The sequence below is a fragment of the Arvicanthis niloticus genome, chromosome 22 (assembly GCF_011762505.2).
Source record: "Arvicanthis niloticus isolate mArvNil1 chromosome 22, mArvNil1.pat.X, whole genome shotgun sequence".
In the NCBI taxonomy this organism is placed as follows: domain Eukaryota; kingdom Metazoa; phylum Chordata; class Mammalia; order Rodentia; family Muridae; genus Arvicanthis; species Arvicanthis niloticus.
In genome coordinates, this window is record NC_133429.1 from 14,231,010 (window position 1) to 14,258,364 (window position 27,355).

A 27,355-nucleotide genomic window follows, 5' to 3' on the forward strand; every position below is an offset into this window, starting at 1 on the left:
TTAAAATAAGTTAAACCAAAGAGCCAACACTTTTGAAAACAACAGATTTAAGTAAAAGGGCTCTTTCCTGTCTTCCCTTGATGCAGTGTCTTCTGTTGGGGACCCTACAAAGCTAGACTGACTGCAGCATTACAAAGAAATACATTTTGGTGAGGGAGAAACAGAATCTCTTGGTTCCAAATGCAGTTCTCCACTGTAGGCCGCTTACCCATCTGGCTCTTTCTGGCTGTGGGAAACACTCCTAGCACAGAGCATCCTTTGAAATGTCTAACCCCCTAGGGGGACATCCATAGATGAGAAATCGCCCCTATGAGCTTGGCTTATACAGGAGGAACAAAGAGGTTAGTGGTTGAGGGTACCAGAGGAAAGGCGCGTGGGAAGAGAGAGAGCAGCTAGCTTCCTCTGCTGCAACAGGAGCTTCTTTCAATGCAAAATGCACGCCAAGATAGATCAGGCACCGTACCAAGAAGATACAATAATTTAGTAATACAGTCTGCCCAGGCAGCTGAGCAGCTGGAAATGAAGGAGCTTTGGGATTTGCTATAAACGGTGGGGAAATTGGCTGATAGCCTCTCTCCTATATTGAGCAAAGGGAGCAAGAGAAAAGATTATAAATGTTTGAAATCAGAGCCAAACTGCATGGTCTGTTCTGGTCCAGGAGCTGCCAGGAATCTAGCATCCTCCAGCTTCTGCATTAAATGCTGCTTTTGGCAGAGTGTAGGAACCAGAAAACAATAGAGCTTTCAGAAGAGCAGGTATTGACCTTAAATTGTTTACAAGGGAGAATGTTATCACCAACCTTACCTGATGCCGTGAGTATGATCTGCTACCTACTCTTGGCTGAGTATACAGTCAGACCAAATACCCCAAGGTCACTGCTGACACCTGGAAGAAGGTCATGGGATGATTTTCAAACTCCAGTGATACTCGGGAGTTCATAGACAGAATAAGATGCTGAGGCCACAGAAAGTTCTGCGTAAGCTGTAGACACAAAGCCTTGTAAATGCAATGGGAAAATCCAACTTACATCTCACAGCAAGTCCTCTGCTGACCAGCTATGTGATTCCCCATCAGTGCCCACTTCATACCTCCTACTTCAGACGCTTAGGAGAGGCTTCAATGAGATGGGATGACCTTGAACATAAAAGGCACGTGATTGATGTTCTGCTTTCTGTGTCCCCTTACCTTATGGAATCTTAGCCTCTGTGACCTTTGACATAAATTCTTTTGCAAGGAGTTTGGAGTTTATTTAAATATTGTCACATGCTTTTGGACATGTTAATTCAGTTTTTACCTTGAGGAATGAAGAGAATGTAAGTCCTAAGTAGCTGCTGCCAAGGCTCATTGATTGCCACTCTGTCCTGAGACATAAAGCAGCTGGAAAGATACTCTTCACATTTGGATAAAACATAAGATGCTAGTTTGAACACTGTGAATAGGAGGAACAGAAGGATAAGTTGCAATATTGTTCATCCAAGTTGATGTAATAATTGAAAATCATAGGTGATATTTTTCCTAATATTTGTGATAAAACCTGGTATTTCTTTAAAAGCTTGTTGGGAGATGTAGACCAGGTATGTTATTATGACAGAGGCCTGTCATAATTAATTTTCTTCAATCAAAACAAGTTCATGTGAGATTTATATAAGGATACTTGTATGACAATTTTGCATGATAATGTTTTTAAACTAAATATCATATAATAGGTTTTGTTTTGGGTATTTTGTTGTTGTTGTTGTTGTTGTTGGTGGTGGTGGTGGTGGTGGTGGTGGTGGTTTTTCAAGATAGGGTTTCTTTGTGTAACATTCCTGGCCATCCTGGAACTCTCTTTGTAGACCAGGCTGGCCTCGAACTCATGGAGATCTGCCTGCTGCTGCCATGAAGTTCTAGGATTAAAGGCACAACACGCAGCTCAGGAGAACCACATTTTCAAAGAATTTACTTAACTTACATTTGTAGTTGAAGTAATACCCATCTTCATTTGTAAAATCCCTAGAATAGTTTATTGATATAAAACATCCATATATTACAAGTTACAAAGGTGTATGACAAGTCCATTTATTGATAAACCTACATTTTAATAAAATATAGGTTATTCAGGGTTATAGTAAGTATTTCTGGGTTCCAGTAAAGATACGTTTGGATAAAATTTGTTATATTTATTTCAAAGTATTAGTTCAGCCTAGGAAACTCAAAGGGTCTTTTTGCAGTACACACAGGCAAATACATTATTTTCAAGATACTAAGACATTGCTTGCTCTCAGTTCCGAATCATAAAATTATATGAAGTATGAATCACTAAGAAAATATGAAAACTCTAAGTATATATGCATTTAAAATTATAAGAATAACAGTATAATCATGTATAGTATATATGTGTTTATATGTATTTGGTAGAACAATCAGGAAAAAACTCCTAAGTGTTCTTAAAGTAGACAGTTTCAGCATTCCTTAGTCAAGAAAAGATTTAAACAGGTCATCCAAGAAACTGAATTTGATAAAATGCATATTGCTTTATATCCAACAACCGAGAACTTATGGTGTGGTTTTGTTTGCCTGAGATAGTCTTCTATAACCCAGGTTTACCTTGGACTCACTTTGTAGTCAAGGATAACCTTGAATGCCTGATTCTCTTGCCTCCACCTCCTACAGGTATGGAATTACAGGCAGGCTGCACCTCACTTGGCCTGAGAATGAAATTTATCTCATGAAACATACAAACACAAAGGATTTGTCAAAGAGACTGACATTACATCTTTTAAGAAAAATTCGATTAGTTAATTAAATGATTCTTAAGTATCCTCCAAATATATTTTTTAATGTCAACATACAAGACACTGTGTTTTAAACCGATCAAGAGTCAGGAGGCTAGATATCAAATGTGGTGATGTAGCACATGTGGGAACTAGAAACTTCAAATGGTTATGCCAGGAAAGCTGAAGAAGCTAAATGCCAGAAAAGAAACAGGACAGACTAACAAGAATGTTGGATGTCAGATCATAGCTGTGGAACCCAATCTGGTCAGTGTACCCTGAATCTGCATATGTTTTTTTGCCTCGCTTTCATGCTTCCCCAAACATAATCTATAGTATGTGCCAGGCAATTGTGTTTAAATTGCTCTGTCCTGAGTACGTCCTGGGAAAGGACTGCTCTGATAATATTTAGTATATGCTTAGTGGAGTTTATTACATATTTCTTCTAAATATTTATTACATATTTTTTTCTGAACTCAAACAACCTTCCTTGGATCATTGCTTTCTTCGTTACATTCATGTATAAAAGTACACCGAACCGAAGTAAGACGTCTACAGCATCAGACTGTAGTCCAACCCATTCATTCAGATCCTTGGATCCCAAACAAGATCTGCACAGGTCAGCTGAAAAGTCAACACCTGGGGCCACCTGCCTAGGGATGATGGTACCCGGGGATGGTCCCACACACAATAGGCTGTGTTCTCTGCCATCAATCTCTAATTAAGAAGATGTCTTATGACCAGATCTTTTAAAGGGATTTTCTCAATTGAGTTTCCCTTCTTTCAGATGACTATAGCTTGTGTCAAGTTGACATAAAATTAGCCAGGACCCTCACATCTATAATCCCAGCACTGGCATGTTGGAATGGGGAGGATGGAGGAGGCAGGAAAATCAGAAGCTTAAGGCAATCTTCAACTTTGCTTCTTGGAAATAGGGTCTTGGCTGCCCTTGAACTCAAAATAAATAATATAAGTAAGCCATGTTAGGAATGAGAAAGGATGTAACTACATATTATTTAAAAAGGATTTACTAGGCAAGAAAAGAAATGAAAATTCACATCAATGAATTCAATACTGAAGACAATGGTCATATTCTAGATAATTATAACAAAAGCATCAAAATGTATACAAGCATCAAATAGTCCTTTAATTGTAAAATTGAATGGATAATTTAAAATCTTGCATGGGAAAAAACACAGAGTTCAGATGATTTTAAAGGTAAAGTAAGTATAACAGAAATGATCAAGTTGTAAGATAATCTACAGAGAACTGGAGAGTTTCCTCAGCTGAATTGATAGAACTGAAGTCATTTTAGCAAAATTGAACAGTTGTATGAGAAAGGTGACCACAAAAAGCCCATTTAGTCAAGGATATAGATTCAAAAAATCTCATAGAACCTGTTAAATATGGAAGACTAGCAAGAAAACCATCATCTGCAGACTGCGGTTTTCCCATCCGTGTGCTATTATTGTTTGGTGTTTAACATTTAAAAAATGTGTAAATTTCACTCACTAGCAACTTAAAGGATAAAAATTACATAATCAATAAGTATAGATATTTGTTATAACCTTACCATCTAATCATAAACAAAGTTCATAGCAACCTTGGAAGAAGAACATTAAACATCAAAATATTGGACTTAATCAGTGCCACCCATCAAATCCTAGAGCAAACACTATTTTTAAACAGAAAATCTAGAGCTGTTCTGGAGTTGAGACAAGATGGCTTTCCCAGTTCTTCAGTCTGTCTTTTCCACAGAACACTGTGCTGCAATGCTGGGGTGATGTGGACAATCCCACTCCATTTTACATTTAAACCTGTGGCTTCATTTAAGTAGGAATGACTCTACCAGTCCCTACAAGGGAGATGTAAAGAAACATGGCGTAGTTGTATTCTGGGAAGGCAGATCAACCCTCCAGACAACCATCCACACAATCCTGAGAGAGTGACTTTAAAGGGGGCAGGTTGGTTTTTTTTTTTTTTTTTTAAAGATTTAAAATTACTTTTATGTATGCATGTGGGTGTGAGGTAAGTAAGGTGAGTGTGGCCAAGCCTGTAGGACCAAGAGTCAATTTTTTCTTTCCATTAGGTGGTCCCCAGGGACAGAACTCATGTTTCAGGCTTGGCAGTAAGTACTTTTACCCACCCAGCCATCTCATAAGCCCCTAAAAGCATTTTTTTTTCCTTCATGAAAACAATCTGGAAGACTTAACATATCCCTGGGTAGCCTGCCCTTTAGGAACTGTGGGGGTGCATTTTCTAGAGTCAAGTGCATTCTTAAGCACAGCCCCAACAAGTCAGGAAATTCACATTAATCTATTGCTACCATCAAACTCCTTGGCCCCACTGAAGTGTTGCCAGCATCTCCAATAATACTGGTTTTGTGATGAAAGGCCAGTTAGGGTCAAATGTTCTGTTTGACTGATACATCTTCTTAGTGTTCTTTAATGAAGAACTGTTCTTCTGTCTTTCCTTCACGTTTATGATCTTCACACTTTTAAAGGTTACAGCTGGGTAATGTTGTAGAATGGCCCTAGAAATTGGGAGTATCTGATAGTTCTGTTTGACTAGACAGGTTATTCATCTTTGTTGGGAAAATACAGAAATGAATCAGCGTTCCTTGCATTGGGTCCTAGCAGAAGAGAATGTAGTTTTGCTGTGCCTTATTATTGATGATAACAACATTGGTCATCAGATTAAAGTAATACCACCTCCTAGATTTCTTATCATCAAATTACTCTGTCTTTACAATAAAGACATATTCTGTAAGGAGACAAGTTGAAATTAATCCCCATTCCTACCCAAACCATTTTATTTATATATCTTCATGAGCTTGTGTTTTTCCATTGTATTCAATGGGCGACAAGCCATTACTATAATTACTTAATGGTTTTCTGAAATTATCTTCAATTAACCAGTGAAGAGTCATTCGAGTAGAGTCTCTGTACTGTTACCGTGCCGTATCATCTTCTGGACAGTTCCTTCCTTTACGGGACAGAACATTCCAAATTCATCTTGTGTTGTCCCCACCTACCTGGACTGACAGTCACTTTTCAGCCCATCCCTGAATTAGCAGGAAATGTATTTAGAAATCAAAATCTGGCCTTCATGTATCCATTTCTCCAGTCCTCCTGTTGGGTACCCACTAGGTGATTTCTCTAAACACATACTACACAAATACTTACTTACATCTGTGTGCCTGTCTTTCTCTTTATCTTAAAAACAGGGTTATTTCTCATTCCAGTACATCATACTCCTAGACTTCTAGATTGTTCTCTCTAGTTGGAAATTCTTCCCTTGAACAAAGCAAGATCTATCTCTCATTGGTCTTCATGCAGTTATTGATTTACTCAACCCTTTAGGAAGTAGTCAGTCTTCAATGTCCACTTCCTCATCCCTGCCTGGAACTTTGCTAGTTCTGATAAAAATCTGGTCCTCCATGCCAGATTGTCCCCCTGTGTAGGAACTGCTTACTCCCAATGAGACTCTGTCACTTCACTGCAAGATGTTTCCACCTGTGAAAAACTTCTATTTCCTGGTGGGACTTTTAAGTTCCCATGCTTACCATCTTCACTCTCTCTCCTTGGCCTCATGACATTTACTAGAAGAAGCTTCTGTTGAGATAGCTTCCCTGTTTTGCTCTGTTACAGACTTCAGACAGCCCACCTCTTCTGCATGAGTTCCCTCTCATCTTCCCCGTCCCTGACTCTTTAGCTTGGGTCTTTCTCAAGTGCCCTACTAGGTTCCATCTGAAAATGGACAGTGCTATTGCTGTGTTTGGACCTTGCAGTACCCCTTCCCCACTTAGGTGTAGGTACCACCTCCATGTCCACCCCTCCCCCTCCCCTGTCTAATGAGGTCAGCATTGATTTTTCTCATGGAGTGAAAGGGGGAAGAGAATGGCCAAATGTCTCACATCTAAGAGCCCGTACTTACAACTCATGTAACTCTCCCAGTGCCTTGATTATTATCTTAATTGTTGCTCTTCATTCTGAAATTTTAGATTATAGCTTCAAATTCCTCAGGGCTATGAAGTCTCTGGATTTGTTTAGCACTTAACATTCATTTTCCCTCTATTTTCCTTGCAGTTTAAGTAGGGTTGCTTTGATTCACTTCTGTTTGCTGTGATTAATGGGAAGGGTTATCCTAGATTAATGGGGAGAGATGCCCATGTAAATGGATTATGAATAAATTACAGTAGCTTTTGCACATCATAGTCCCCCATCATCACTGTGAAGAATTAAGAAATGTAGTTACTTCTCTGTTTAACTCATGACAGCCCCTGCTGCTGCTGCCACCACAGAACCTTGCTTTCCAGAACAATCCTTTGGCTGGGAGGTGGTGGTGCACACCTTTAATCCCAGCACTTGGAAGGCAGAGGCAGGCAGATTTCTGAGTTCGAGGCTAGCCTGGTCTACCAAGTGAGTTCCAGGATAGCCAAGGCTATACAGAGAAACCCTGTCCCAAAAAAAAAAAAAAAAAATCAGAACAATCCTTTCACCTTTGAACACAGTTTTTCTACTGCACTATGTTCAAGGTCTCTTCCTGCTGGGCATCTGCCTTTCATGACACTTCTGTGCCCCCATTCTATGAAATGCTTTTCTCTTGGAGATCTCCTTCCGTTTGGATTTTTACCTTTAATTGGGATTCCACATTTTAGAATAACTCTTCCTTATTTTCGTTTCATGTGTATATGTGTATGTTTGTATGTCTCTATGTGTGTGGGTACCTACTGAAACCAGATGGAGGGATTGGAACCCCTGGAACAGGAGTTACAGGTGTTTGTAAGTTACCTGATGTGGATGCTGGAAACTGAATCCCAGTTCTCTGCAAAAGCAATAAGTTTTCATACCCAACAAGTCACCCCCTCAGCTCATGGGTTCTACTTTTGAAAACTTTTCTTAGAGTCAGCATCTATTGCACACCCCTGAGATTCTCAAAGACTCCATTCTCTTGCTGTTGCTGGTGTGTTTTTCAAGTTCTCCTGACTGTTCTGAGATTCTGTTGCTTAGCATCCTTCTTGGTGTGGAGTTTTCTTCCTTTGGGCGATTCCAGGGCAGTTTTCGAATGCCACAGTTTGGAAGCTTTATTAGATGTTTCCTTTCTCCATCCCTATAGGTGCCCAGCTGTTGACTGGTTCTGGACCCTGTTGTGATGTCATTCTATGTATCCCTATCCATTTTAGTGCCATAAGATTTCTTGATACCTAGTGTTCTTAGACATCACTGATAAGGTTTTTCATTTTCTTCATTACTGCTCTCATTTTGTCTTTTACTGTCTTTATTAATTTTCTCTTTACATTCATGCACATTCCTTTTCCTTGCCAAACTGTGTATTTTCATGTCTTTTCTGCTCTGTCTCACTGTAATCTGGATAAGCACAATTAGCAGTGTTCATGACGTAGCCTGAAGGCTATGCTGTCTTGAAGTTTCCTCTGCTAAATAAATGAGTTCAGAGACTGAAGAGATGGCTCAATGGGTAAGCGCACTTACTTTGCAAGCCTGAGGACGTGGGTTCAGATCCCAGCAGCCACTTACAGAGTTAAGCACACTAATGTGCACACTTATGACATCAATGCTATAGACGGTGGAGTCAAGAAACATGTTAGGGCTTGCTGGCTAACAGCTTAACTCTAGGTTCAGTGAGAGACTTTGTCTCAAAGGAATATGTGGAACACACTAAAGCAGGATACCTGACATCTATGGCTTTGTAGTTACATGAGGCATGCACACCTGTACATATGTGTACATGCACCACACATACATACACTGTGCACACATACAGACACACTCACAAACAATAAAAAGAAAAGATAAACAAATGAGTCCATTACTTATTAATTTAGTTTTAAATAAGTTTTCAAGAGACAGGCAGAATACTGCCAAATTCTTTGCCAAAATGTTAGGCATGAACCATCTCCAGGCAGTTTCCAAGAGAATTTTGTCCTCCTTGTGAGCTGCACCTCTAAGGTTTGCATTTCAATCCCAAATTCTGATCATCCACACTGTACCCAGAGTGCTCTATTCAGCTCTGTACATACTGTTCTAGGACTCCTTCCTGTGGAGCTCCAAACTCTTCCACTCCTCCCACAAACCAGTTCCAAAGTCCTAAAGTTTAATCACAGCACCAGCCCCATTTCTCAGTATCAGTTTTCTGTGTTACTTTCTTTTCCTGTTGCTGTGACCAAATACATGACAAGTTATTGAAGGAAGAGTTTATTCTGGCTCATAGTCTAAGAATCCAGTCTAGTGTGTTGTATAAGTCAAGGTAGCTGCTAAGAGTGTTAGATGGACAGTCACGTCCCGTCCACAGTCAGGAAGCAGACACCAATGGATGCTGATGCTCAGATTTTTCTCTCCATATTATTCAGTCTGAGACTCCAGCCCGTGGAACAGTACTGCCCCCACCCAAGGTGGGTTGGTACAGACATGCCTGAGGTTTGTTTCCTTCCTGAGTCTAAGCATAGTGACATTGGCAATGAACATTGACAGTTTTATTATCCTATGTGTTCTGATTTCATTCAGAAATTGTTTTTGTATTGCAATCTACGTATCTGGAGTTATGATGCTGGAGGGCATCCAATTTAGGGGAGGGGGAAATTTCTTTCAGTTTACAGATACAGACCATCATTGAGGAAAATCAAGTAAGGAAATCAAACAGGAATTTGAAGTGGGTATGAAGGAATCCTGCTTGCTGCTTCACGGTTAGGATCATATGTAACTAACTTTCTTCTATAAAAACATCTGCCTAGGGAATGGTACAGCCCACAGTGGACAGGGCCATCCCATACTAACAATCAAGACAGTCCTCCACAGACTTGTTCATATGGCAGTCTAATCTGAAAAATCCCCCAGTCAAGCAATTCATTTAGCAGGTGACTCTAGGCTGTGTGAAGTTGACTGTGAAATCTAATTAGAACTGAGTTTTATAAGGGACCTTGAGATAATTGTTTTTATTTTTTAAAATAGCTATGTTATTGTCCTGCTCTTGCCATGAACAATGCCAGGGAACCTTTAAAAAATATTAGTTAGACCCAGGGTCCCCCTAGGCTTTCATTCCAGTTTCTGCAGTTTTACTGTTACTGCAGGAGCACCTCCCATCCCACCTCCATTCCCTGGGCCACTCCTCCTGCTGTAGACCCAGCCCCCACCCTAGATATTTCCAACTGCTCTTCTCAGCCTTTATTTTTAACCCATCTCCATTCTTTTGTGTCCCCCATAAACCTACTGAACCATTTTCTACCAGGGACCCCCAGTAGCCACACTAGGCTAGAATGTGGGTAGGTGATTTTCAGTAATCCTTCCTATCTCTCCAGGATTATTCTTAGTCCTGTAGCTGCTTGTTTGCAGGTGCCCTTCCTCCCACCTTTCTCCCTGGGATCTCCCCCTCTTCATACACACCTTGTCTCCCTAGCTCTTTCTGTGTGTCTCTGAGCCTTTCCTCCTAGTCCATCTCCATTGTGTTACCCACAGAACCACAGAAACACTCTACCAGGGACCCTACAGTCACTACATTTGCCTCAGGTTCAGAGTGGGCAACCAAGAAACTGAACCCTATCCCAACAAAGACGATGCTAGACATCGACACTAAGGAACAGCATATCATCCAGATACCTAGATTGCAACACAAAGACAAAAGTGTGAACAGCCAAGACAGTGTGCCTCCTCTGGAAGCCCACATCCCTACGGAAATAGACCCTGAAAAATGCAATCTACTTAAAGCACAAGACCAGGACTTCATAATAGCATTCATGAGTATGTTCAAAGGCCTTAAAGAGCCCGAGTCAATGCTCTGGCAAAGGATGTGGAAACACAAAGAGCTGAATGAAACGATGAAAACCTTCCAAGACATGAAAGTAGAAACAGAATCACTGAAGAAAACCCAATCTCAAATGAAACAGCAAATGGAAAGCCTAGGCTGTCAGAAAGTATGTTAGTTGCAGCAGCTCTCACCTGCGTCCTTATTGCTTTCTACCCATTCCCACCCACTCAGCTGCAGCCATAGCAGCCATTTGATCTTCCTTGACAACCTCCAAGCTTCTCCTCTCTTCTTCCCTCTGCCTGAAATAACCATTCCCCAAACTCTGAAGGACCAATGTCTCCTCCTTGGGTCCTGCCTCTACCCGATGTTAATTGCTCAGAAAGGCAGCCCCTGTTTGCCTCGCAGCACGTCCATTCATTCATCTCGCATTGCCTCCTTACGCTATCTCCATCACTTCATCCAAAATGAGACTGTTCCTTATTTCCCTGTGGTCATGCCTCTTTTTGAAATGTAATAGCCAGGAGGAGAGATGCTTTATTCTGCCTTTGTTCTTGCAGAAATTTTGCCACTAAGTACACCGAGAAGAATTCCATATGCATTTGTGAGATGAATCAATCATTTCTATGAATACCAATACTAGCATTAAAGTCTCTAAAATTAGATTTTTTTCCCTTGAAGGAAAATGGAATAACCTCATAGACAAAAGTTTGATCTATAATAGTAGTCACTTTTTTCTATAATTGATTTTTATTCTAACATGAAATTTTTTTTATTTACTGTTATTCACATATTTAGGTAGGTGATGAAAATCAGGAGCAAAGGTGGAAAAAAGATTGAACTACTTACTGCTAGATACAGGCTTTGGCATTTCTTTGAAGTGCTAATGATTATCAGATTGGAATTCACACATATTTACTTCTGTACCTTGGCACAGAATACCCACTTTCTCAAAAGAGAAGTATGAAATTAAATAAGACAAGTTATCAAAACAGTTTAATCTATATACTTTGCTGAAATTTCATGTAAAGAAATGTTAACCCAATGCAAAATTCTTTCTAAAGTGTACTTAAAAGGGTGTTTAAATAAAATAGTAAATTCTATATGTTTACCATGTCAAAAAAAAAAATCTTGCTTTGATGTATAATGCCACCAGTTAATATTACATTTCCTCATAAAACATGGAACCCTTTAGATTAAATTGTTCATTGTAATAACATAACCATGGTTTCCTCTTGCTGCAACAGAAATCATCCCAGCTGCTTTGTTTCTCACTGGGATCTGAGTGTTTGTGTCCTGCTAAATACATAGGTCAGCATCCTCACCCCTAAGGTGGTGGATAGTAGAAGGTAGAGGATTTGGGAGGCTGATGAGATCAGCGCCCTTATGAATGGGATTAGTGCCCATATAAATAGCTCCTAAGAACCCCCTCATACCCTTTATAAGGTTAGGACACAGTTACACGATGCTATCACTGAACTAGAATGTGAAGATCCTCATCACACAATCTGTCTCCATCAGGCTTGTTAGTCTCCGGAACAGAAATGAATGGTTCTTTGCTATTTATAAGCTGTTGTGTTTACAGTGTTTTATTAGAGCCACCCAATGGACCAAGACAGGTCTGTTACTCGCCTGGTGGTCACACTTTTAGGTGTATGCTGCCGACAACCATGACTTCCAAGAAATGGAAATAAAAGTGCTGCACAACTTTTTTTTTTTTTTTTTTTTTTTTTTTTTTTTAAGACTGTACTGATTTGTGAAAACTTGGGATTTGATGTGAGCCAGTCGTGTGTCAAGACACATCAAGCCACCTCAGACTGGGGCTTTTAAAATAATAGGAAATTCTTTGAGCGCATGAATCCGGGTGATTTCCTTCACGTTGGACAGCTTCAACTCATCCTGGCAGTTCTTGATGTTATTCTATGATCACTTGGCATACAAGTCTGAAGTTGCTCTAATTACCCAGGGTCAGGCGCCAGGCAACCAGAGACCATCTTGCAGAAGTGATTCAGACTAGCCAGTCTAAACCCATTTATCTCTGCTTTGCCATATTCCTTTCCATAGAGGCCAGAAAGAGACACTTGCTCACAATCTCTGCCTATTCCCTCTGCCTTTTATCTGGCCACAAATACCTTCCTGCGGCTCCATAGAGTGACGTATGTTCTCTTCTTGGGTCTTTGAGTATTAACAGTCTTATTTTCAATTACAATCACTACATGATATATTGACTCCAGCATTCCTAAAAATATTTTTTTTTTTAAAAAAATCTACATTTTCAAACAGCTGGCTATGTCACCTCATCATCCAGTAGTTCAGCTGGCAAGATTCCAAGAGCAGATGGTTAAATGTAGAAGCTCTTTTCAGACTGTCCACATCACACATTGTGTTCGCTTCTGTTACCAATGCAAAACACTTGTTCACAGTGGCAATCAGTGTCAAGGACTGAGAGCAGGGAGGGGTGTGGCTGTAGGGAGAGAGTGTAGCTATATATAGGTAGAGGTGTAGCTAGAGTGGTGGGTGTGACTATAGGGAGAGGGTGTGGCTATAGTGATGGGTGTGACTATAGGGAGAGGGTGTGGCTATAGGTAGGGGTGTGGCTACAAGAAGGGGGGTGACTATAGGAAGAGGGTGTAGCTACAGGGAGAGTGTAGCTATAGGGAGGGATGGGGCCTCAGGAAACCTGAGCAGATGGATGAATTGCCATCAGTTTACCACACAAACAGTTCAAGTTTCAAATCAATATCTTCCTTTCTTTGATTTGAGTAACCTTTAAATTTTGACCCCTGAAATAAGCAAGAACTATTCTACCACTTCGAGCAAACATATTTCCAATCGTCATGATGCTAAGGACTGTTATTCAAAGGCTAAGCTCACAAGCTAAGAACTAAATTCCCTTTCATTTAAGGAAGTGGCTGCTTCTGACTCGAGAGATTGGTCCATATGAATCACTCGAGATTGTAATTACAGTCATTTTAGTCAAAACACCAAGGTGATGGCAACCTTAAACTATCACTCACAGACTCCTTTAAACTTTAAATATAGTGTCCCTAAAATTCTCATTACTCTAGATAACTAACATGGTCAGAAAACCCTTTGGCTAAGAGTTACAGATCTTTTTCCTATAATAGGTTTCTCACACTCTTCAATTTACCTTCCAAACTAAATTACTTTAGTCTTTTCAGCAACATTCAGAATAAAATTTTAAACTTCCTTCTTCCTTGGTTTTTGACCATTTCCTACCATGACTTTCATCCATCCACCTGCTGATGCTGCAGAGTACAGTGGAAAGTCCAAGGCACCCAGGAAGAAGGATGAGAAAATAAACTGGAAGAGGTTGTGAGTCTTATGTCCTCCTACTATTGGCTTGACTCTGGGAAGAAGCACACACAACAAACAGAACAGTACTGCCCTTGCTGTGTCTTCCTCGTGTTCCAAAAATTGTGATGAGGAAGAAAGCAATGACCCTATCCAATTGTTATTATTACTATTATTATTACCTCATTATTTTCTTAGTAAGCCAACACTAAATTATTTTTTTTTTATCTCAACAGTAATATGTATTCTAGCCAGTAGATTCTGGAACCTGTTAGACCTTAGGTTGAGTCACAGCTTAACTACTACTAGGCACAGAAATGTCGTCAAGCTAAGTTGTGTGTTGGCTTTGCCTTCTTAACAAATAGACATAAGAAGAATAAACACTAGTCCATAAAGAATCCATAATGTCTTGTCCCAACTATGACCTCTGTCTCAAGAATGGTCTCCGTTGAAAGAGGAATGCAAAATGCAGTTGACAAAGACATGGTGACTATTTGCAAAGGGGTGAAGTTTTTGCAGTGAGACCAACATGAAGATGACATAGAAGTAGATGTAGATTGCTTCTTGCTCAGATTGTTGGTTCTCAATTCCTGTTGCTTATCTTTCTTCCATTCTGGGGTTAGATCTGGGTAGGACAATATAATGTCCTTGGAAAAATCCTGCCCTGAACCAGCATGAGATTGGAAGCTACTCAGAGCCAAGAAGAAACATTATTTTGCCAGCTGTAGGGGAGAGAGAAGCACAGAGGCTCAGAGCCCATGCACGGCACCAAGAATAGTTTTGACTGTTCCAGCCCCAGAGCAAATGTTAGCTGAGATTCACTCTGGTTTTCAACTTTTTTCAAAACCAGGAAAGTTTATTTTGTTTGTCGATCTTTTTTTTCCAATCAGAAAAGTATGTTTACTGTTAATAAACAGATCACAGAGTTGCTATAAGGATGAAATGGCATGTGCAAATGCAATTCTCCGTTCAGTGCCTAGAAAGTAGACTACATTCATTGAATGTTATTTGTTCATTCATAAGCTCTTTGGGAATTGAGTCTTGTAATAACAATTAACCTTTTCCAAGTGTGAATCAGCCAATCAGCTTCAGTGTATTGTCAGTACACCTCACACTGATTGTGTCTGACTTCAGGAGACCAGGCTCAAAGCTTATCATATAACATAACTTCGATCTTGGCAAATATTTAGCTATACCTATAAGCTGACATTACTTCTGTAAAACAAAGTAAACTGTCTGCCTTTGCCAATTCCTTTGGAGATGTTTTTTTACACAGTGTCTCTTTATATGATCAATCAAGTTGTTAAAAAGAAAGATAATGTATTTTAAATCACAGAGAAATGTTTTATCTTAGAAACATTTCTAAGGCAATAAAAAAAAAAAATCACCATTCTTCTTTGATTTTTTTTTCTGCATTGCCCTTGCAAAGATCTAAAGGAATTGGAAGATGTGCCATTTCAGAGGAGAAAGTGTGAGCTCTGTGTACAGCTCAACATCAGTTACATTGAAGGGTCATGCTTTTGAGTGAAGTGATAAATGTAGCACTTGCCTCTGTGGAACCTGAAAAATTCCTTTTGTTTAACTCATATAATCTGAATAATGTTATTTTAATACTTAAAGTAATGCCTTCAGGATTAGTAATCTTAACATTTTACTAAATATATTGCCACCTCCCCCAGGATTTTGTTTTTTAATGTATTTCATGAGAGAAGTGTGGAGGGATGTCAGTATGTATCATAGCTGCTTGATGGTCTACCACACAATAACCACTAACTGTGGTTGTCCCACTTCAAGAAAGCCAATTTTGTTCATTTAATATTAAACATATATCCTCATATCAAGAAGGAAAGATATATAGCCACTAGAATTACTCAGTTTGTGTCTTTCAAATGAATCCCAAAAGGTATCAGAGTGATTTAATTCACACACATAAGCCCACTCCCACACACATACACGCACATGCACATTTTATATGTGGCAGAATAGGATCATGGGCATTTTTTAAAGCTAATGTGTTACAATGTATAAATAAATCAAAAGTCTGGGCAGATAAAAGTTTACAAAGGCATTGCCACCTTTTGGTGACTGTCAGAGTCATTTGCAAACAAGCATCCTAATGGCCCTTCTCCTTTTTGCAGATGAACTCTCTCAGCAGGAAGATGATGAACCCCCAAAAGAGTATGATGCTGGGCAATTCGCAGGCCTTCTCCATGGGTCCTCTCCAGCCTGTGAGTCTCCTGAAAATCCATTTCATCTGTATGGGAAAAGAAATCAATGTGAAGACGGACAAGATGAAGCCAGTTTGGCAAACAGTCCTTTGCCCTTCAAACAGACTCCAATAGAAAATAACCCAGAACCTTCAGTGAAGAAAATCAAACCCAAAGTGGTCAGTAGAACAATTTTCCACAAAAGAAGCCACCAACTTGAGAACCATACCATCGTTGGCACAAGAATGTCCAGGAGTGGATCCCGCAACAGTGACCAGTGGGGTGTGACTCCAGGGGGCTTTGTAGAGAGAGCCTGCACGCTAGGGAGAATAAGGTCACTGCCTAAAGCCCTGATCGACATGCATTTATCTAAAAATGTCTCCAAGTCTGATTCTGATCTCATTGTCTACCCTTCCAAAGACAAAGCGAGAGTCAACTGGAGCAAATCATCAACTGCAGAACGCAGTTCCAAAGATAACTCCGAAAGAACACCTTCCTTCACATCGGAATGGGAAGAAGTAAGCCTAACTTTTTCTTGTTGCTCTTTATGTAGTCTTTGGAGTTGGATGAAGTTTGGAAGAAAGATTTTTCAGTTTCTAAAATCTTTTAGAAGCTGAAGTCGGGGTGGGGGTGTCTGTTAATACATGCATTCAAGCTCCAACCGGAAGGGAAAGGTTCTATGGATAATACACAGTAATTTCACAGCAAGTGGAGAACTGAGCGCACTGCTACATGTGTGGGGGACGTTTTGTTTCCATAGAAATTGGTATCAAGCAGAAGTAATAAGTAGCTGTGGGATGCAGAAGAACGCTCCCATCATGTCCCGCCAGGCACTGTGGCTGACAGTTTGAGAAAAAAACCTTATTTTGCTGTGTCATTTAGCTGCTTGCTAGACTTTTTGTTAGCCTGCCTTCCTTCTTTAAAGTGTCTTATGTGTTTGAAACAGATCTGTATGATTTTAATCTTAACAGAAAAGCCAGCAATCCAGGCTCTTGTTCAAGAACCGTGCAACAAATACACATCATTTAATATTTTTCATTTGTAGCTATCAGGGGCACATTAAAGGAGAAAATGCATTTCAGTGTCAGGTCTCACTACTCTAAACCCCACTTAGAGACAAAGTCTGAAGAATTATTCCAAAAATAAAGGCCCCTTGTAAAACTGTACAGTCTCATTTCTCCCTAAGAGAATTACATCATAACATAATAATAATGTTTCTTGCTTTTTCTTGACTTCTATTAAAGAATGGATATGGGTTTCTATCAATATTTTATCCTAACATGTCACATTTTTTTTGTTTGTGAAAAGGCCATGCCGGGTGGATTTAGCTTTGAAGTACATGAGGTCACTTTTATACTCTGAGTACCAAAAATAGATGTGATTCTGATATCGACTTTCTAAATTGAGCTGTTTGGGAAAATCAGTTGATATCTCCACATTTTTTTTTCCACACTGACCAAAATGGAACACTTGAGTGATGTTTGTTGTCCTCTTGACACCTTTCATTATCTGCAGGTGACTGATACAGGAGGAGAGATTTTACATGGCTAGAATTTAGAATTCGGAGTCTAAATTTCAAATCCACATACCAATATTTTTTATTAGTATATCCATTTTTAAATTTTTAACTCTTGGAGTCTTGCTTGAAATCCCTTTTTTTGTAAGATAACATTGGAACATCTAACTTATAGACTCGAGTTGTTTTGGTGGCTATAGTCTTTAATTAATGCCACCAACTAGCCTGTGATTGTTCAACCCATTCAGTTAAAACATGACTCCAATAGCTGCACCGACAAACTGAAACCCGCCTTTCCTAGTGAGAGTGCATGACTTCTGAGAGAAGGAGAATGTCACAAAGAACATAGACCTTGATATTGAACCCGTCCTCTTCCCTTCCTTTTCTGGTTAAAGACTTCATAGTTCCTAATTTAACGAGTCATGTATGCATAAAAAGAGGTGAGTTCATAAGTTATGTAATTTTTTAATTATTTATTTTACATATATGAGTAGGCTGTCACTCTCTTCAGACACACCAGAAGAGGGATTCCATTACAGATGGTTCTGAGCCACCATGTGGTTGCTGGGAATTGAACTCAGGACCTCTGCAAGAGCAGTCAGTGCTCTTAACCGCTGAGCCAACTCTCCAGCCCAAGTTATGTATTTTTTAAAAATCAAAAGATGCTTGCTTGCCTTTAAATCTTGTACTGTGGGTCTCTGAACTTTAGTTGGCTGTGGTAGTAGCACCAAGAATATATGATTGCAGCACTTAATGGTTGTTTCTGAATGCAATGATTAAAGTGCTCATAAAGACCTAACATGGTTTTTACTTTTCACAGATCGACAAAATAATGAATTCAATTGATGTTGGAATCAACAGTGAACTTGAAGGGATGAACGGTAAGACCACAAATTCAGAAACTGTCTTCTACAATGTGATTAGTAACTCTGCTTAAGCAATAGCCAGAAAATGAGCAAAGTCCTTAAGTAATGTCCTATTTTATCATGAGTAGCTGCAAATGATTTCCTTCAACTCTCAGATGCAACAACCTTCACCTAAAACATCAACTGAGTGTATTGATTTGGCAAATTGAGACTTTTTCCCGTGTTGCTTTTTTATGGTGTCATGTAATCTTGATGAATGAAGCTTCAGCTTAGGTTGGATGGATTACAAAGCACTTCAAAGTGGTGTGAAATCTGATGATGTGATATGCTATTTTTCATTCAGCAAAATGTCCCATTTATTGTAGTGAAAGTAATTAATGGCTTCTAAGTTTGAAATACCATTTGGCAAAAACTATATATTACTCCCCTTCTTTGATCCCATAGTGTCTAGCAGAGAATCTCTTGAGGAGTTGCTTTTGCCATCACAATATAATATATTGCTGAAAAAGTTTCTTCTATACAATTTCAGCTCAGAGTAAAAGACCATTTGAAACCATTTTAATGACTATGTGTTTAACTCTGATAGATGGTGCCAAATAACAGCTATCTATGCCTTTAGAAATCACTATATTCATACTCAAGAAATTAATTAAACTCCCTCATCAGAGCACAGCCTAGGATAAGGTGAATAAAGTACTTACCTAACAAGCAAGATATTAGAGGGGGCTAAACAACATAGTCATTAAAACACAAAGCATTTTAATGGAACTGTTTAAATGTTCAAAATTAATATGTCAAATCAATGATAAACACACTATTGAAATTTAAATAACAACAAGCTACCACCTCACGAGGGTAGCTTAAAGTCTCATACTATGATTCCTAGAATGGCCTTGTCAGATCATGTGTCCTGTCAGGTAACTGGCAGAACCTTAGGTAATGGCAAGCCAGCTGTCCAAGCTGCAATGTTGTGTAAACATCAATGACTCTGGCTGCTCTTATTGCTCCTCCACAAGTAACTCAGGTTGTCCCTCAGCGGTGGTTCAGATGAAATGGTAATACAGCATGACTTGGCAGCCTGATTACATGTCTGAAAAGATGGGAGTGGGACAGTTAACTGCCCAACCACAAACTTCCTCTCCCCATCACATTCTTCCCCATCCTCTATCAGATCAGTCTACATCTGTAACAGTCTCCCTGGAGATTGGCAGTAGGTACCAAGGCACGCATATTACTTTAAACCTTGATACTAGATGTGTCTAGAGTTCCTATAGCTAGGTCTACAGCATAATGACCATCTCTCCATGTTAAACAGGAATGGTGAAAAAAATGTGAATTTCATAGCAAAACTGCATGTGCCTGGTCACCTGCACATGCACACACAAACACACACATAAAAGTTTGGTGTGTTGTTTCAACATTCTCAATCCTGTATTTGAAAGTTATAAAAGGGCTCCAGATCTTACCATCCTTAAAATAATGAAGCAATATTAACATGTCAGTATTAAACAAATTCGCAGGCTGTTCCTTGCAGTTTTCTGTGTCAGCTCTTACCATACCCCCCACCACCACCTTTATTTACTAGTTTCTGCATTGGCATTGAAATGAAAGCAGAGGTGCTATCCACAAAGAATCATTATTATTGACAAAGGCCAGCTCTGCAGGTGCCTTAGTTCTGCCTCTTAATTACACACTAATTATGTACTAACTGATTGGCCATAGCATGTAACATTCCAATTGGTCCTTAAGCTGGCCATAAATCAAAGCTTTAAAAGCCTGCAGCACACCCCTTACACACACACACACACACACACACACACACACATACCACATCACACACACATAACAACCACATGAAGATGTCACTCCACAGATAACATTTTGAGTACTGAGTGTGGTTGAAAATCACATAGTGAAATGAGAGTCAGATAGATATGAATACAATGTACAGCCTTACTACTATCTACTGAGTGCTTGACCTTAGCACACTTAGGATGAAGACACTAATATAGGTGTGTGGTAGAGACATGTGCAATGGAGTACAATGCAAGTTATAAGCAGATATGTGTTATATTTTGGCTCTCACCTTGATATACCATGAGGATGATGAATATATAAACAAATATCTCTAAGACGTTGTATAAAGTATTTTACGATATTAGCTATTCTTATGATCTTAGCATTAGATGTACTAAATTCCCTGGAACTGTCATAATTTGTCAACTGGAATAGAAATCTACTAGAAAATTCATACCAGAAAATCCCAGTTCTCTCAGGGGAATTAAAATGTCCAGAGAACACTGATAAAGTAAAGATAAAGTATATATTTCTTATTCAATTATTCTAAATTAACTTCATTGGAATCTCATTTCTCTCTCTCTCTTTCTCTCTCTCTCTCTCAACCTCCCTCCCTCCCTCTGACAGTGGAGATAATATGAACAGTAAAATTAGTAGAAAATAAATTCAGAATAAATATTGTAATAGAGAGTATGACTTATCAGACAGTAGCATTTAGCTTAAGAAGGCCACTGAGGTATCAATGACTGGTATTAACAAAACTTTTAAGCATTTGTGGCATTTGGTGCTTAAAAACTCAGAGGGCATTTTCAGGGGGAAAATGCCTAGGTAATGGAGACACATGAAGGAATAGTGTAGACAGGCCATGCTTCCACCTGCTCAGCTTCAGTATTTTTATGTGCCCCCCAAAAGTCAGGTGTTTACTTATAAACAGTTTTGGACCAACCAGGAATGAAGTTGGAACTCCCTCATCATCCATCCTAAAAATCTGAAAGAGTTCAGGGGGAGTATTTTGTGTAAGTCATATGACAATATCATAATACAATGATTCTACTCAATAGAGCCAGTTTCCTGTGGGGGGGTGTGGGAGTCCTCACTAATTACATAGTCATTTGAAACTTAACCAGCAAGCTCAGCTGTCCAAGACCAAAGTAAAAATAAAACTAAATGAAACTTACTGAATTTATTCTCGGCCAGTTCTCAGGTTCTAACTTTGCACACACAAACATATAATTTTCACAAAGGCAAAAGTATCCTTTATATGCCAGATGTAATTGCCATCTCAGAGGTTTACTGCTGAATAAGTTCACTCTTCTAGCTTTTTTTGAACTCTGACTGGCTGCCTGGATCAACTCTGTTGTTCTGACTCAAAACTTCTCTTAAAGCTGACTGATTCAAACTGTTTTCTCTTTGCTTCTGACAGGATTGCTTTGCTTGGCCTCAGACTAACTCTAGCAATATGTTCTGTTCTTCTGATTCCTTCTCATTCTCTGGCTCATTCTGTCTTCACTTGTGTTTAGCTTGTTCTTTCTGCCTGTCTCTGTAAAACTGTCCTACTGTCCTAGTAAAACTGCCTCTCTCTCTCTCTCTCTCTCTCTCTCTCTCTCTCTCTCTCTCTCTCTCTCTCTATCTCTCAATCTCTCTCTCTCTCTTAAGTAGCATCTTTATGCTGTGCTGTGCTCCTGAGAGTTGGAAATATCCTATCTCTGATTCATTCTGTCAAATCTTTCTCTGATTCATCACTTTGTCTGCCCTTCAATAAGACATCACTGTTTGGGATTTAAGGTCTGTACTAAGGGCATGTCTATATTCCAGCCAGAGGGGTTGAAGGTGTATATTCCAGTTGGATTACACAAGACCTAGAAGGCCTTTGGATGTGATCCCTTGCCAGAGCAGCCATATTGCTCAATTAAAATACTTCTACATCTTCTCCTTTTCTGTTTAAGCTAAAAAAAAATCATACAAAGTTTAACTTTACAACAGAAACAATTATCAATACCTCAAACTTAACGATCCAAATGTCCAATGAAGATCCATTGCTGTAAGGGTCCTTCATAACTGCAGTCCTGATCATCTGTCCTTCAGCAACTGTCCATTTTAGCATCAAGGTCTTCAGTTTGCCAATCTGAAGAATGGTCTGTCCTTCTTCAGCTGATTAATTGAGCTGTCCCCATGTAGGGGAGGGGAAAGATCATCCCCAATATAACACATGTGACTTCCACGCCGCTGTTAAAACATTTTAAAACATATAGGACATAGAACATTTTAGCAGTTTTTTTCTATAATTCAGTGTCCTTCAGGTAATCATATTCCCCCTTCCTGTTTATCAAGGTACAGTTAGATCGTTATGAATCCACACATAAACTAGACAAACACTTGCATTCCATACCCGGCACGATGCGGTTGAGCCAGGCTTCTTGCCCATTATCAATGAGCTGTCCTCAATTTCATTAGGTACTATAGATTCACAATTAATTCCTATTCTTTTCCTTTGACTCTTGTCCCTCAAGTTTTTGTATTATCATAAATAATTTTTCTTTTTCATACAGCTATTTTTTCAACCTGTTTTTTGAGAGGAAAAATATAGAGATTGCAATTAAAAGTAGAGAGAAATTTCCTCAAGTAGCCACAGTTGCAGTGAGTTCTGCAATGACTTTTTCCAAGTAACATTCATTTCTATCCCCTCAAGTCCTACCCTCGAATTTAAGGGATTTGACATGGAGTTTCCCATTGTTTAATGTAGGAAAAGTCTGTCTATATAATTCAAATTATGTTTGTGGGTGGCTTATTGTGATTCCCTATCTCAGAGGCTGCAGTGTTGTTCCTTGCTCTGGGTTCAAGGCTCCCACAACTCCAGAGTCTTGCTGGGCATCCAGCTGAATTTTTAAAAACTGTTATTTCCTCTGGAGATGGTTCCAGGCAAAAATCTCTCCTCTGTGGCTTTCTTTCAGATGGCCTCTGCTTTCTGCAATATTGTCAGGCTTTCTGATTCTTCAATTGTATTGGATACATGTAAAACAGCCAGAAGGGTTAAAGGTATGGATTCCAGCTGGATCACACAGACCTAGAAGGTCTTTGGATGTGATTCCCTTGCCAGAACAGTCATATTGCTGGATTAAAATTCCTCTACCCACAAGCATTTCTGACTTTCCACTTGAAGCCAGATTCATATTGGTAACAGATGAGTGTGAAGAGTAGAATGCAGTGACACTGACCACCCTGGACTTGCATGGCCAGTTCTTAGGCACTGTTGTATACGTGATGTGATAGGATGTTCTGCACTGTTGTGTCCACGTGCTGGGCTTGCATACAAAGAATTTCTGCAGAGTTTAAATTTTAAATGGTCCTGGGCTTCAATTTCTAATTTTTCAATTGACCGTTATTGTGGCCTCTTTGCTATCAACTTTCTCACCGATTTTATTGTATGCTGTATTGCTATAGCCTAGAATGTAGCAAGCAATCAATGAAGTATAAATTCTCTTGTCTTCTTATCTATGCATGCATGACTTGCCTTTCTCTTTAGAGCGCATGACACACAAAGACATTTGGAAAATCTGCTTTATCTTTCTGATCAGTGAAGATTGTAGCTGGAGTATCAGTAGGCAGCAGTTTTTATGTGAAATCTTCCTCTGACTTTATTACTTAGCCGTTGCCATTATGTCACAAGGAAGCTCTTTATTTCTTCAAATTCTCGTACTTTCTAAAAATCAATTGATAATCTTCTTGATGAGACTGAGATCCACTTAAGTAGCAAGAACAACCGTCCCCTCCGGCTTCACTAACCAAGCACTAACCAAGCACTAGACTTTATAATACAATGGTGGAGCTTATAAGGTCCCTCCTTCCTTTAAATAATTTCCATTAAGACAAAAGAGAGTGCTGACAGATGGACAGAGTTAGACTGAAATTATGTCTAAAAAGGTAGCATTTTATTAAAATGTATTTTTACATTTATTTATTTAGTGTGTGATTATATGAGTGCATGTGTGTGTAGCTGTGTGCATGTAAGTGTGTGTGTTTCTATGTGTGTATGCATATGAGCATGTATGTGTGCTCCTTTAAATGTGTGTGCATGTGTGTGTGTGCATGTGTGTGTGCATGTGACTATGTGTATGTGTGAATGTGTATTATGTCACATTTGTATGTATCTGTGTGTTTGGTATGTAAGTGTGTGTGTAGTTTGTGTGTGCTTGTATGTTTCTCTCTCTTTCTCTGTGTACCTGGAGTCAGGTCCCGGCCCCACATGACAGCTCACAACCATCTGCAACTCCACTTCTAGGGATCTGGCATCCTCTTCTAGCCCCCAGGCACCAGGCATGTACACGATACACATATGAAAGGCAGAGACAAATATATACACAAAATAAAAATAACTTTTAAATATATTTTGGGGATGCATTTTTATATCCTGAAAGTTAAACTGTATCCACAAAGAAACGAACCAGCATTTTATCGCCTAAAAGTTTCATCTAAGTTTTAGTTATAAATGAAAACTACCCAAATAAGGGTGTAAAGAATTTGATCACAGAGTACATTATATATTGGATAGATGAATTTCAGGTTGTTTAGTGGAAATTACGAAGTCCTGGGCACAAAGATAGCCCCACAATCTCACTTACTCTTGCTAAAGTTTAATGATCACCTACACTGAGGGCATGGGCTAGCCTAGAAGCTCTCCTAAAGAGCTGACTGAGTGGTGCTGAGTGTGAGTGAGGTACAGCCCTCACACATGACAGCACACCCCTGGCGATGCTCCAGGACTCAAATAATGATCTGGGTGTGGCTTATCTTCAGAGGAAGAATTTTCCTCACCTCTAAGAATATTCGCTTTCCCATGAACCGTTAAACTGTACATAAAAGCCTCTTAGTGAAATGCTTTGCAACGAGCATGCTTTATTTTTGATTTTTATTTCTCTTTACAGTACTATTTTTAATAGAGCCAACTGGGGAAGGTGGGTAGCAGAATACATTAGCAGACAAGCACACTATTTTATCTAAATTCAGAGACTTATTTTTATTGTTATTTTATGTAACACTTCACTGAATGATTTAGTCATGTAGTTTGGATGGGTTAAAGCAAAGGAATCACTTAATAATAGAATATTTATGTAAGAATTTGAATTACAGCAGTTGCTAGGCCAGCCTGAATCAACCAGTCTCTGTCAGGAAGTCTTGTTTATTGTGCTCAGCACAATAGACACCAGAATTTGATACTATGTATCCCAAATAGTCCTTTGCAACTAAAATAACTTGTATAATATGCATTTTGAGTGTTGGGGTGTGGTTTCCATTCTCTACTTATGAAATTGCACACAATGGTCATATGTGATATCAGGCTTACCATAAGGGTGACGTAGTCAAGTAATAGTCTGTGGCCTATTATTTGCCTATAATGCATCAGTTGTCAATAAATAATACATTGAGCATACATTGCTAGAGTTCCACAAAATATCAAATCCTCTAGAAGAGGCCTAGATGGTTGAATATGAGCCATCATCCACCTGGAATGCTTCCAGTAGCCTTGAGACACAGTCAATATCAACCAACATTGGTTTAAATATATCCTAGAGTCATGGGCCCACTACTTTCCTAGGAATTATTTATTATTGATGTGCATGTATGTGTGTGTGTGTGTGTGTGTTGAATGTTCACGTTTGTACAGGTGCATATGTATTTTTAGATTCCTGTGCGGGACAAAGGACAACCTCAGATACTAGTCCTCAAGTACCATCCATGTTTGTTTGATTTTTAAGACAGGGTCTCTGATTGTAACCTAAGACTCATCTAGGAGGCAAGGGTGTGCCACAAGCTCACAGATCTGCCTGTTGCTACCTCCCAAGAGCTGAGATTAGATTAAATTCAGCCTTTGGGCGGTGTGGGATAATGGCATGGGTTTTAGATGTGAAATTCAGGTCCTTGTTCTTGCATGGCTAGTTTGGAAGCTCTAATCGGAAATAAAGTGGTCTCATTCCTAGTGCATAGTTAGCCTCGAGTGGTTGCATTCCTGGTACATAGTCAGCCTTAAGAGATGATATCTTGCTTCTTTAATTTCTCTTTTGCTTTTTATCTACTACACTATTAAAAGAAAAAAATTAAACATGAATAAGGGTTTATTCTTTCCGACATATATCATTAGATATTATACATATGTTGAGAAGATATTAATGTACATAGCATGGATTTGTTTTCAAACCATAGTGTCTATCTAGCCATCTGTATATGATTGCATAGAATGAAAGGATGGAAATATATACCCCAGACTAACAGTGGATGGTCAGTCATAAGAAAAGAAACAGGAATAAGAAAAAAATGAGAAATTGACAAAATGATCTATGAAAATAAAGATTGCAAAAGTGTGTGTGTGTGTGTGTGTGTGTGTGTGTGTGTGTGTGTGTGTGTGTGCACGCGCACATGCATAAGCTTTGGTGCTTACCTAATAGAAACACCACTTGTTTATCCACATTGGACAATTGCACGTAGTCTATATAGACAATTTTAAAATACTAGTCTGGCATGGTGGCATACGTTTATCTTCAGAAGGTGGGGGCAGGAGCATCATAAGTTTGAGGCAGCTTCAACTGCATATTTCCAGGCAGCCCTGGCCTTTCTCATAAACCCCTACTTTAAAAAGCTGAGGGAGAAAATCAATTTGATGAGTTATAGTCAGCTAATGTGTGGTGGTTTAAATATGCTTAGCCCATAGGAAATGGCACCATTAGGATGTGTGGCGTTGTAGATTTAGGTGTGGCCTTGTCAGAGAAAGTGATCATTGTGGGCTTGGGCTTTGTGATCCTATGCTCAGGCTCCACCCAATGTGAGAATCCCCTGCTTCTGACTTCATATCAAGATGTAGATCTCTCAGCTCTTCCAACACCATGTCTGCCTGGATGCTTCCATGCTCTCTGATGATAATAATGGGTCCTGATGGTGATAATGGATTGAATCTCTAAAACTGTAAACCAGCCCCAATTAAATGTTCTTTTATAAGAGTTACCTTGGTCATGGTGTCTCTCAACAGCGATAAAACCCAAACTAAGACAGAAATTGGTACTAGTGACTGGGATATTGCTGTAATAGGCCTGACCATGCTTTTGTTTGGAGGAATGTGGATTTGGGGACTTTGGATTGGGAAAACAGCAGTAG

General features: G+C 39.3%; 1 protein-coding gene across 10 annotated transcripts in view; it reads left to right on the forward strand.

The window, feature by feature from the left end:
* Positions 1–27,355, forward strand: part of Anks1b (ankyrin repeat and sterile alpha motif domain containing 1B) — a 1,013,218-nt gene that overhangs the window by 545,895 nt on the left and 439,968 nt on the right. For all 10 annotated transcript variants that reach the window (XM_076919966.1, XM_076919965.1, XM_076919964.1 and 7 more), the window contains exons 13-14: positions 15,965–16,551; positions 18,370–18,430. In XM_076919966.1, coding sequence (XP_076776081.1) covers positions 15,965–16,551; positions 18,370–18,430 — 648 coding nt within the window. The remainder of the gene's footprint in view (positions 1–15,964; positions 16,552–18,369; positions 18,431–27,355) is intronic.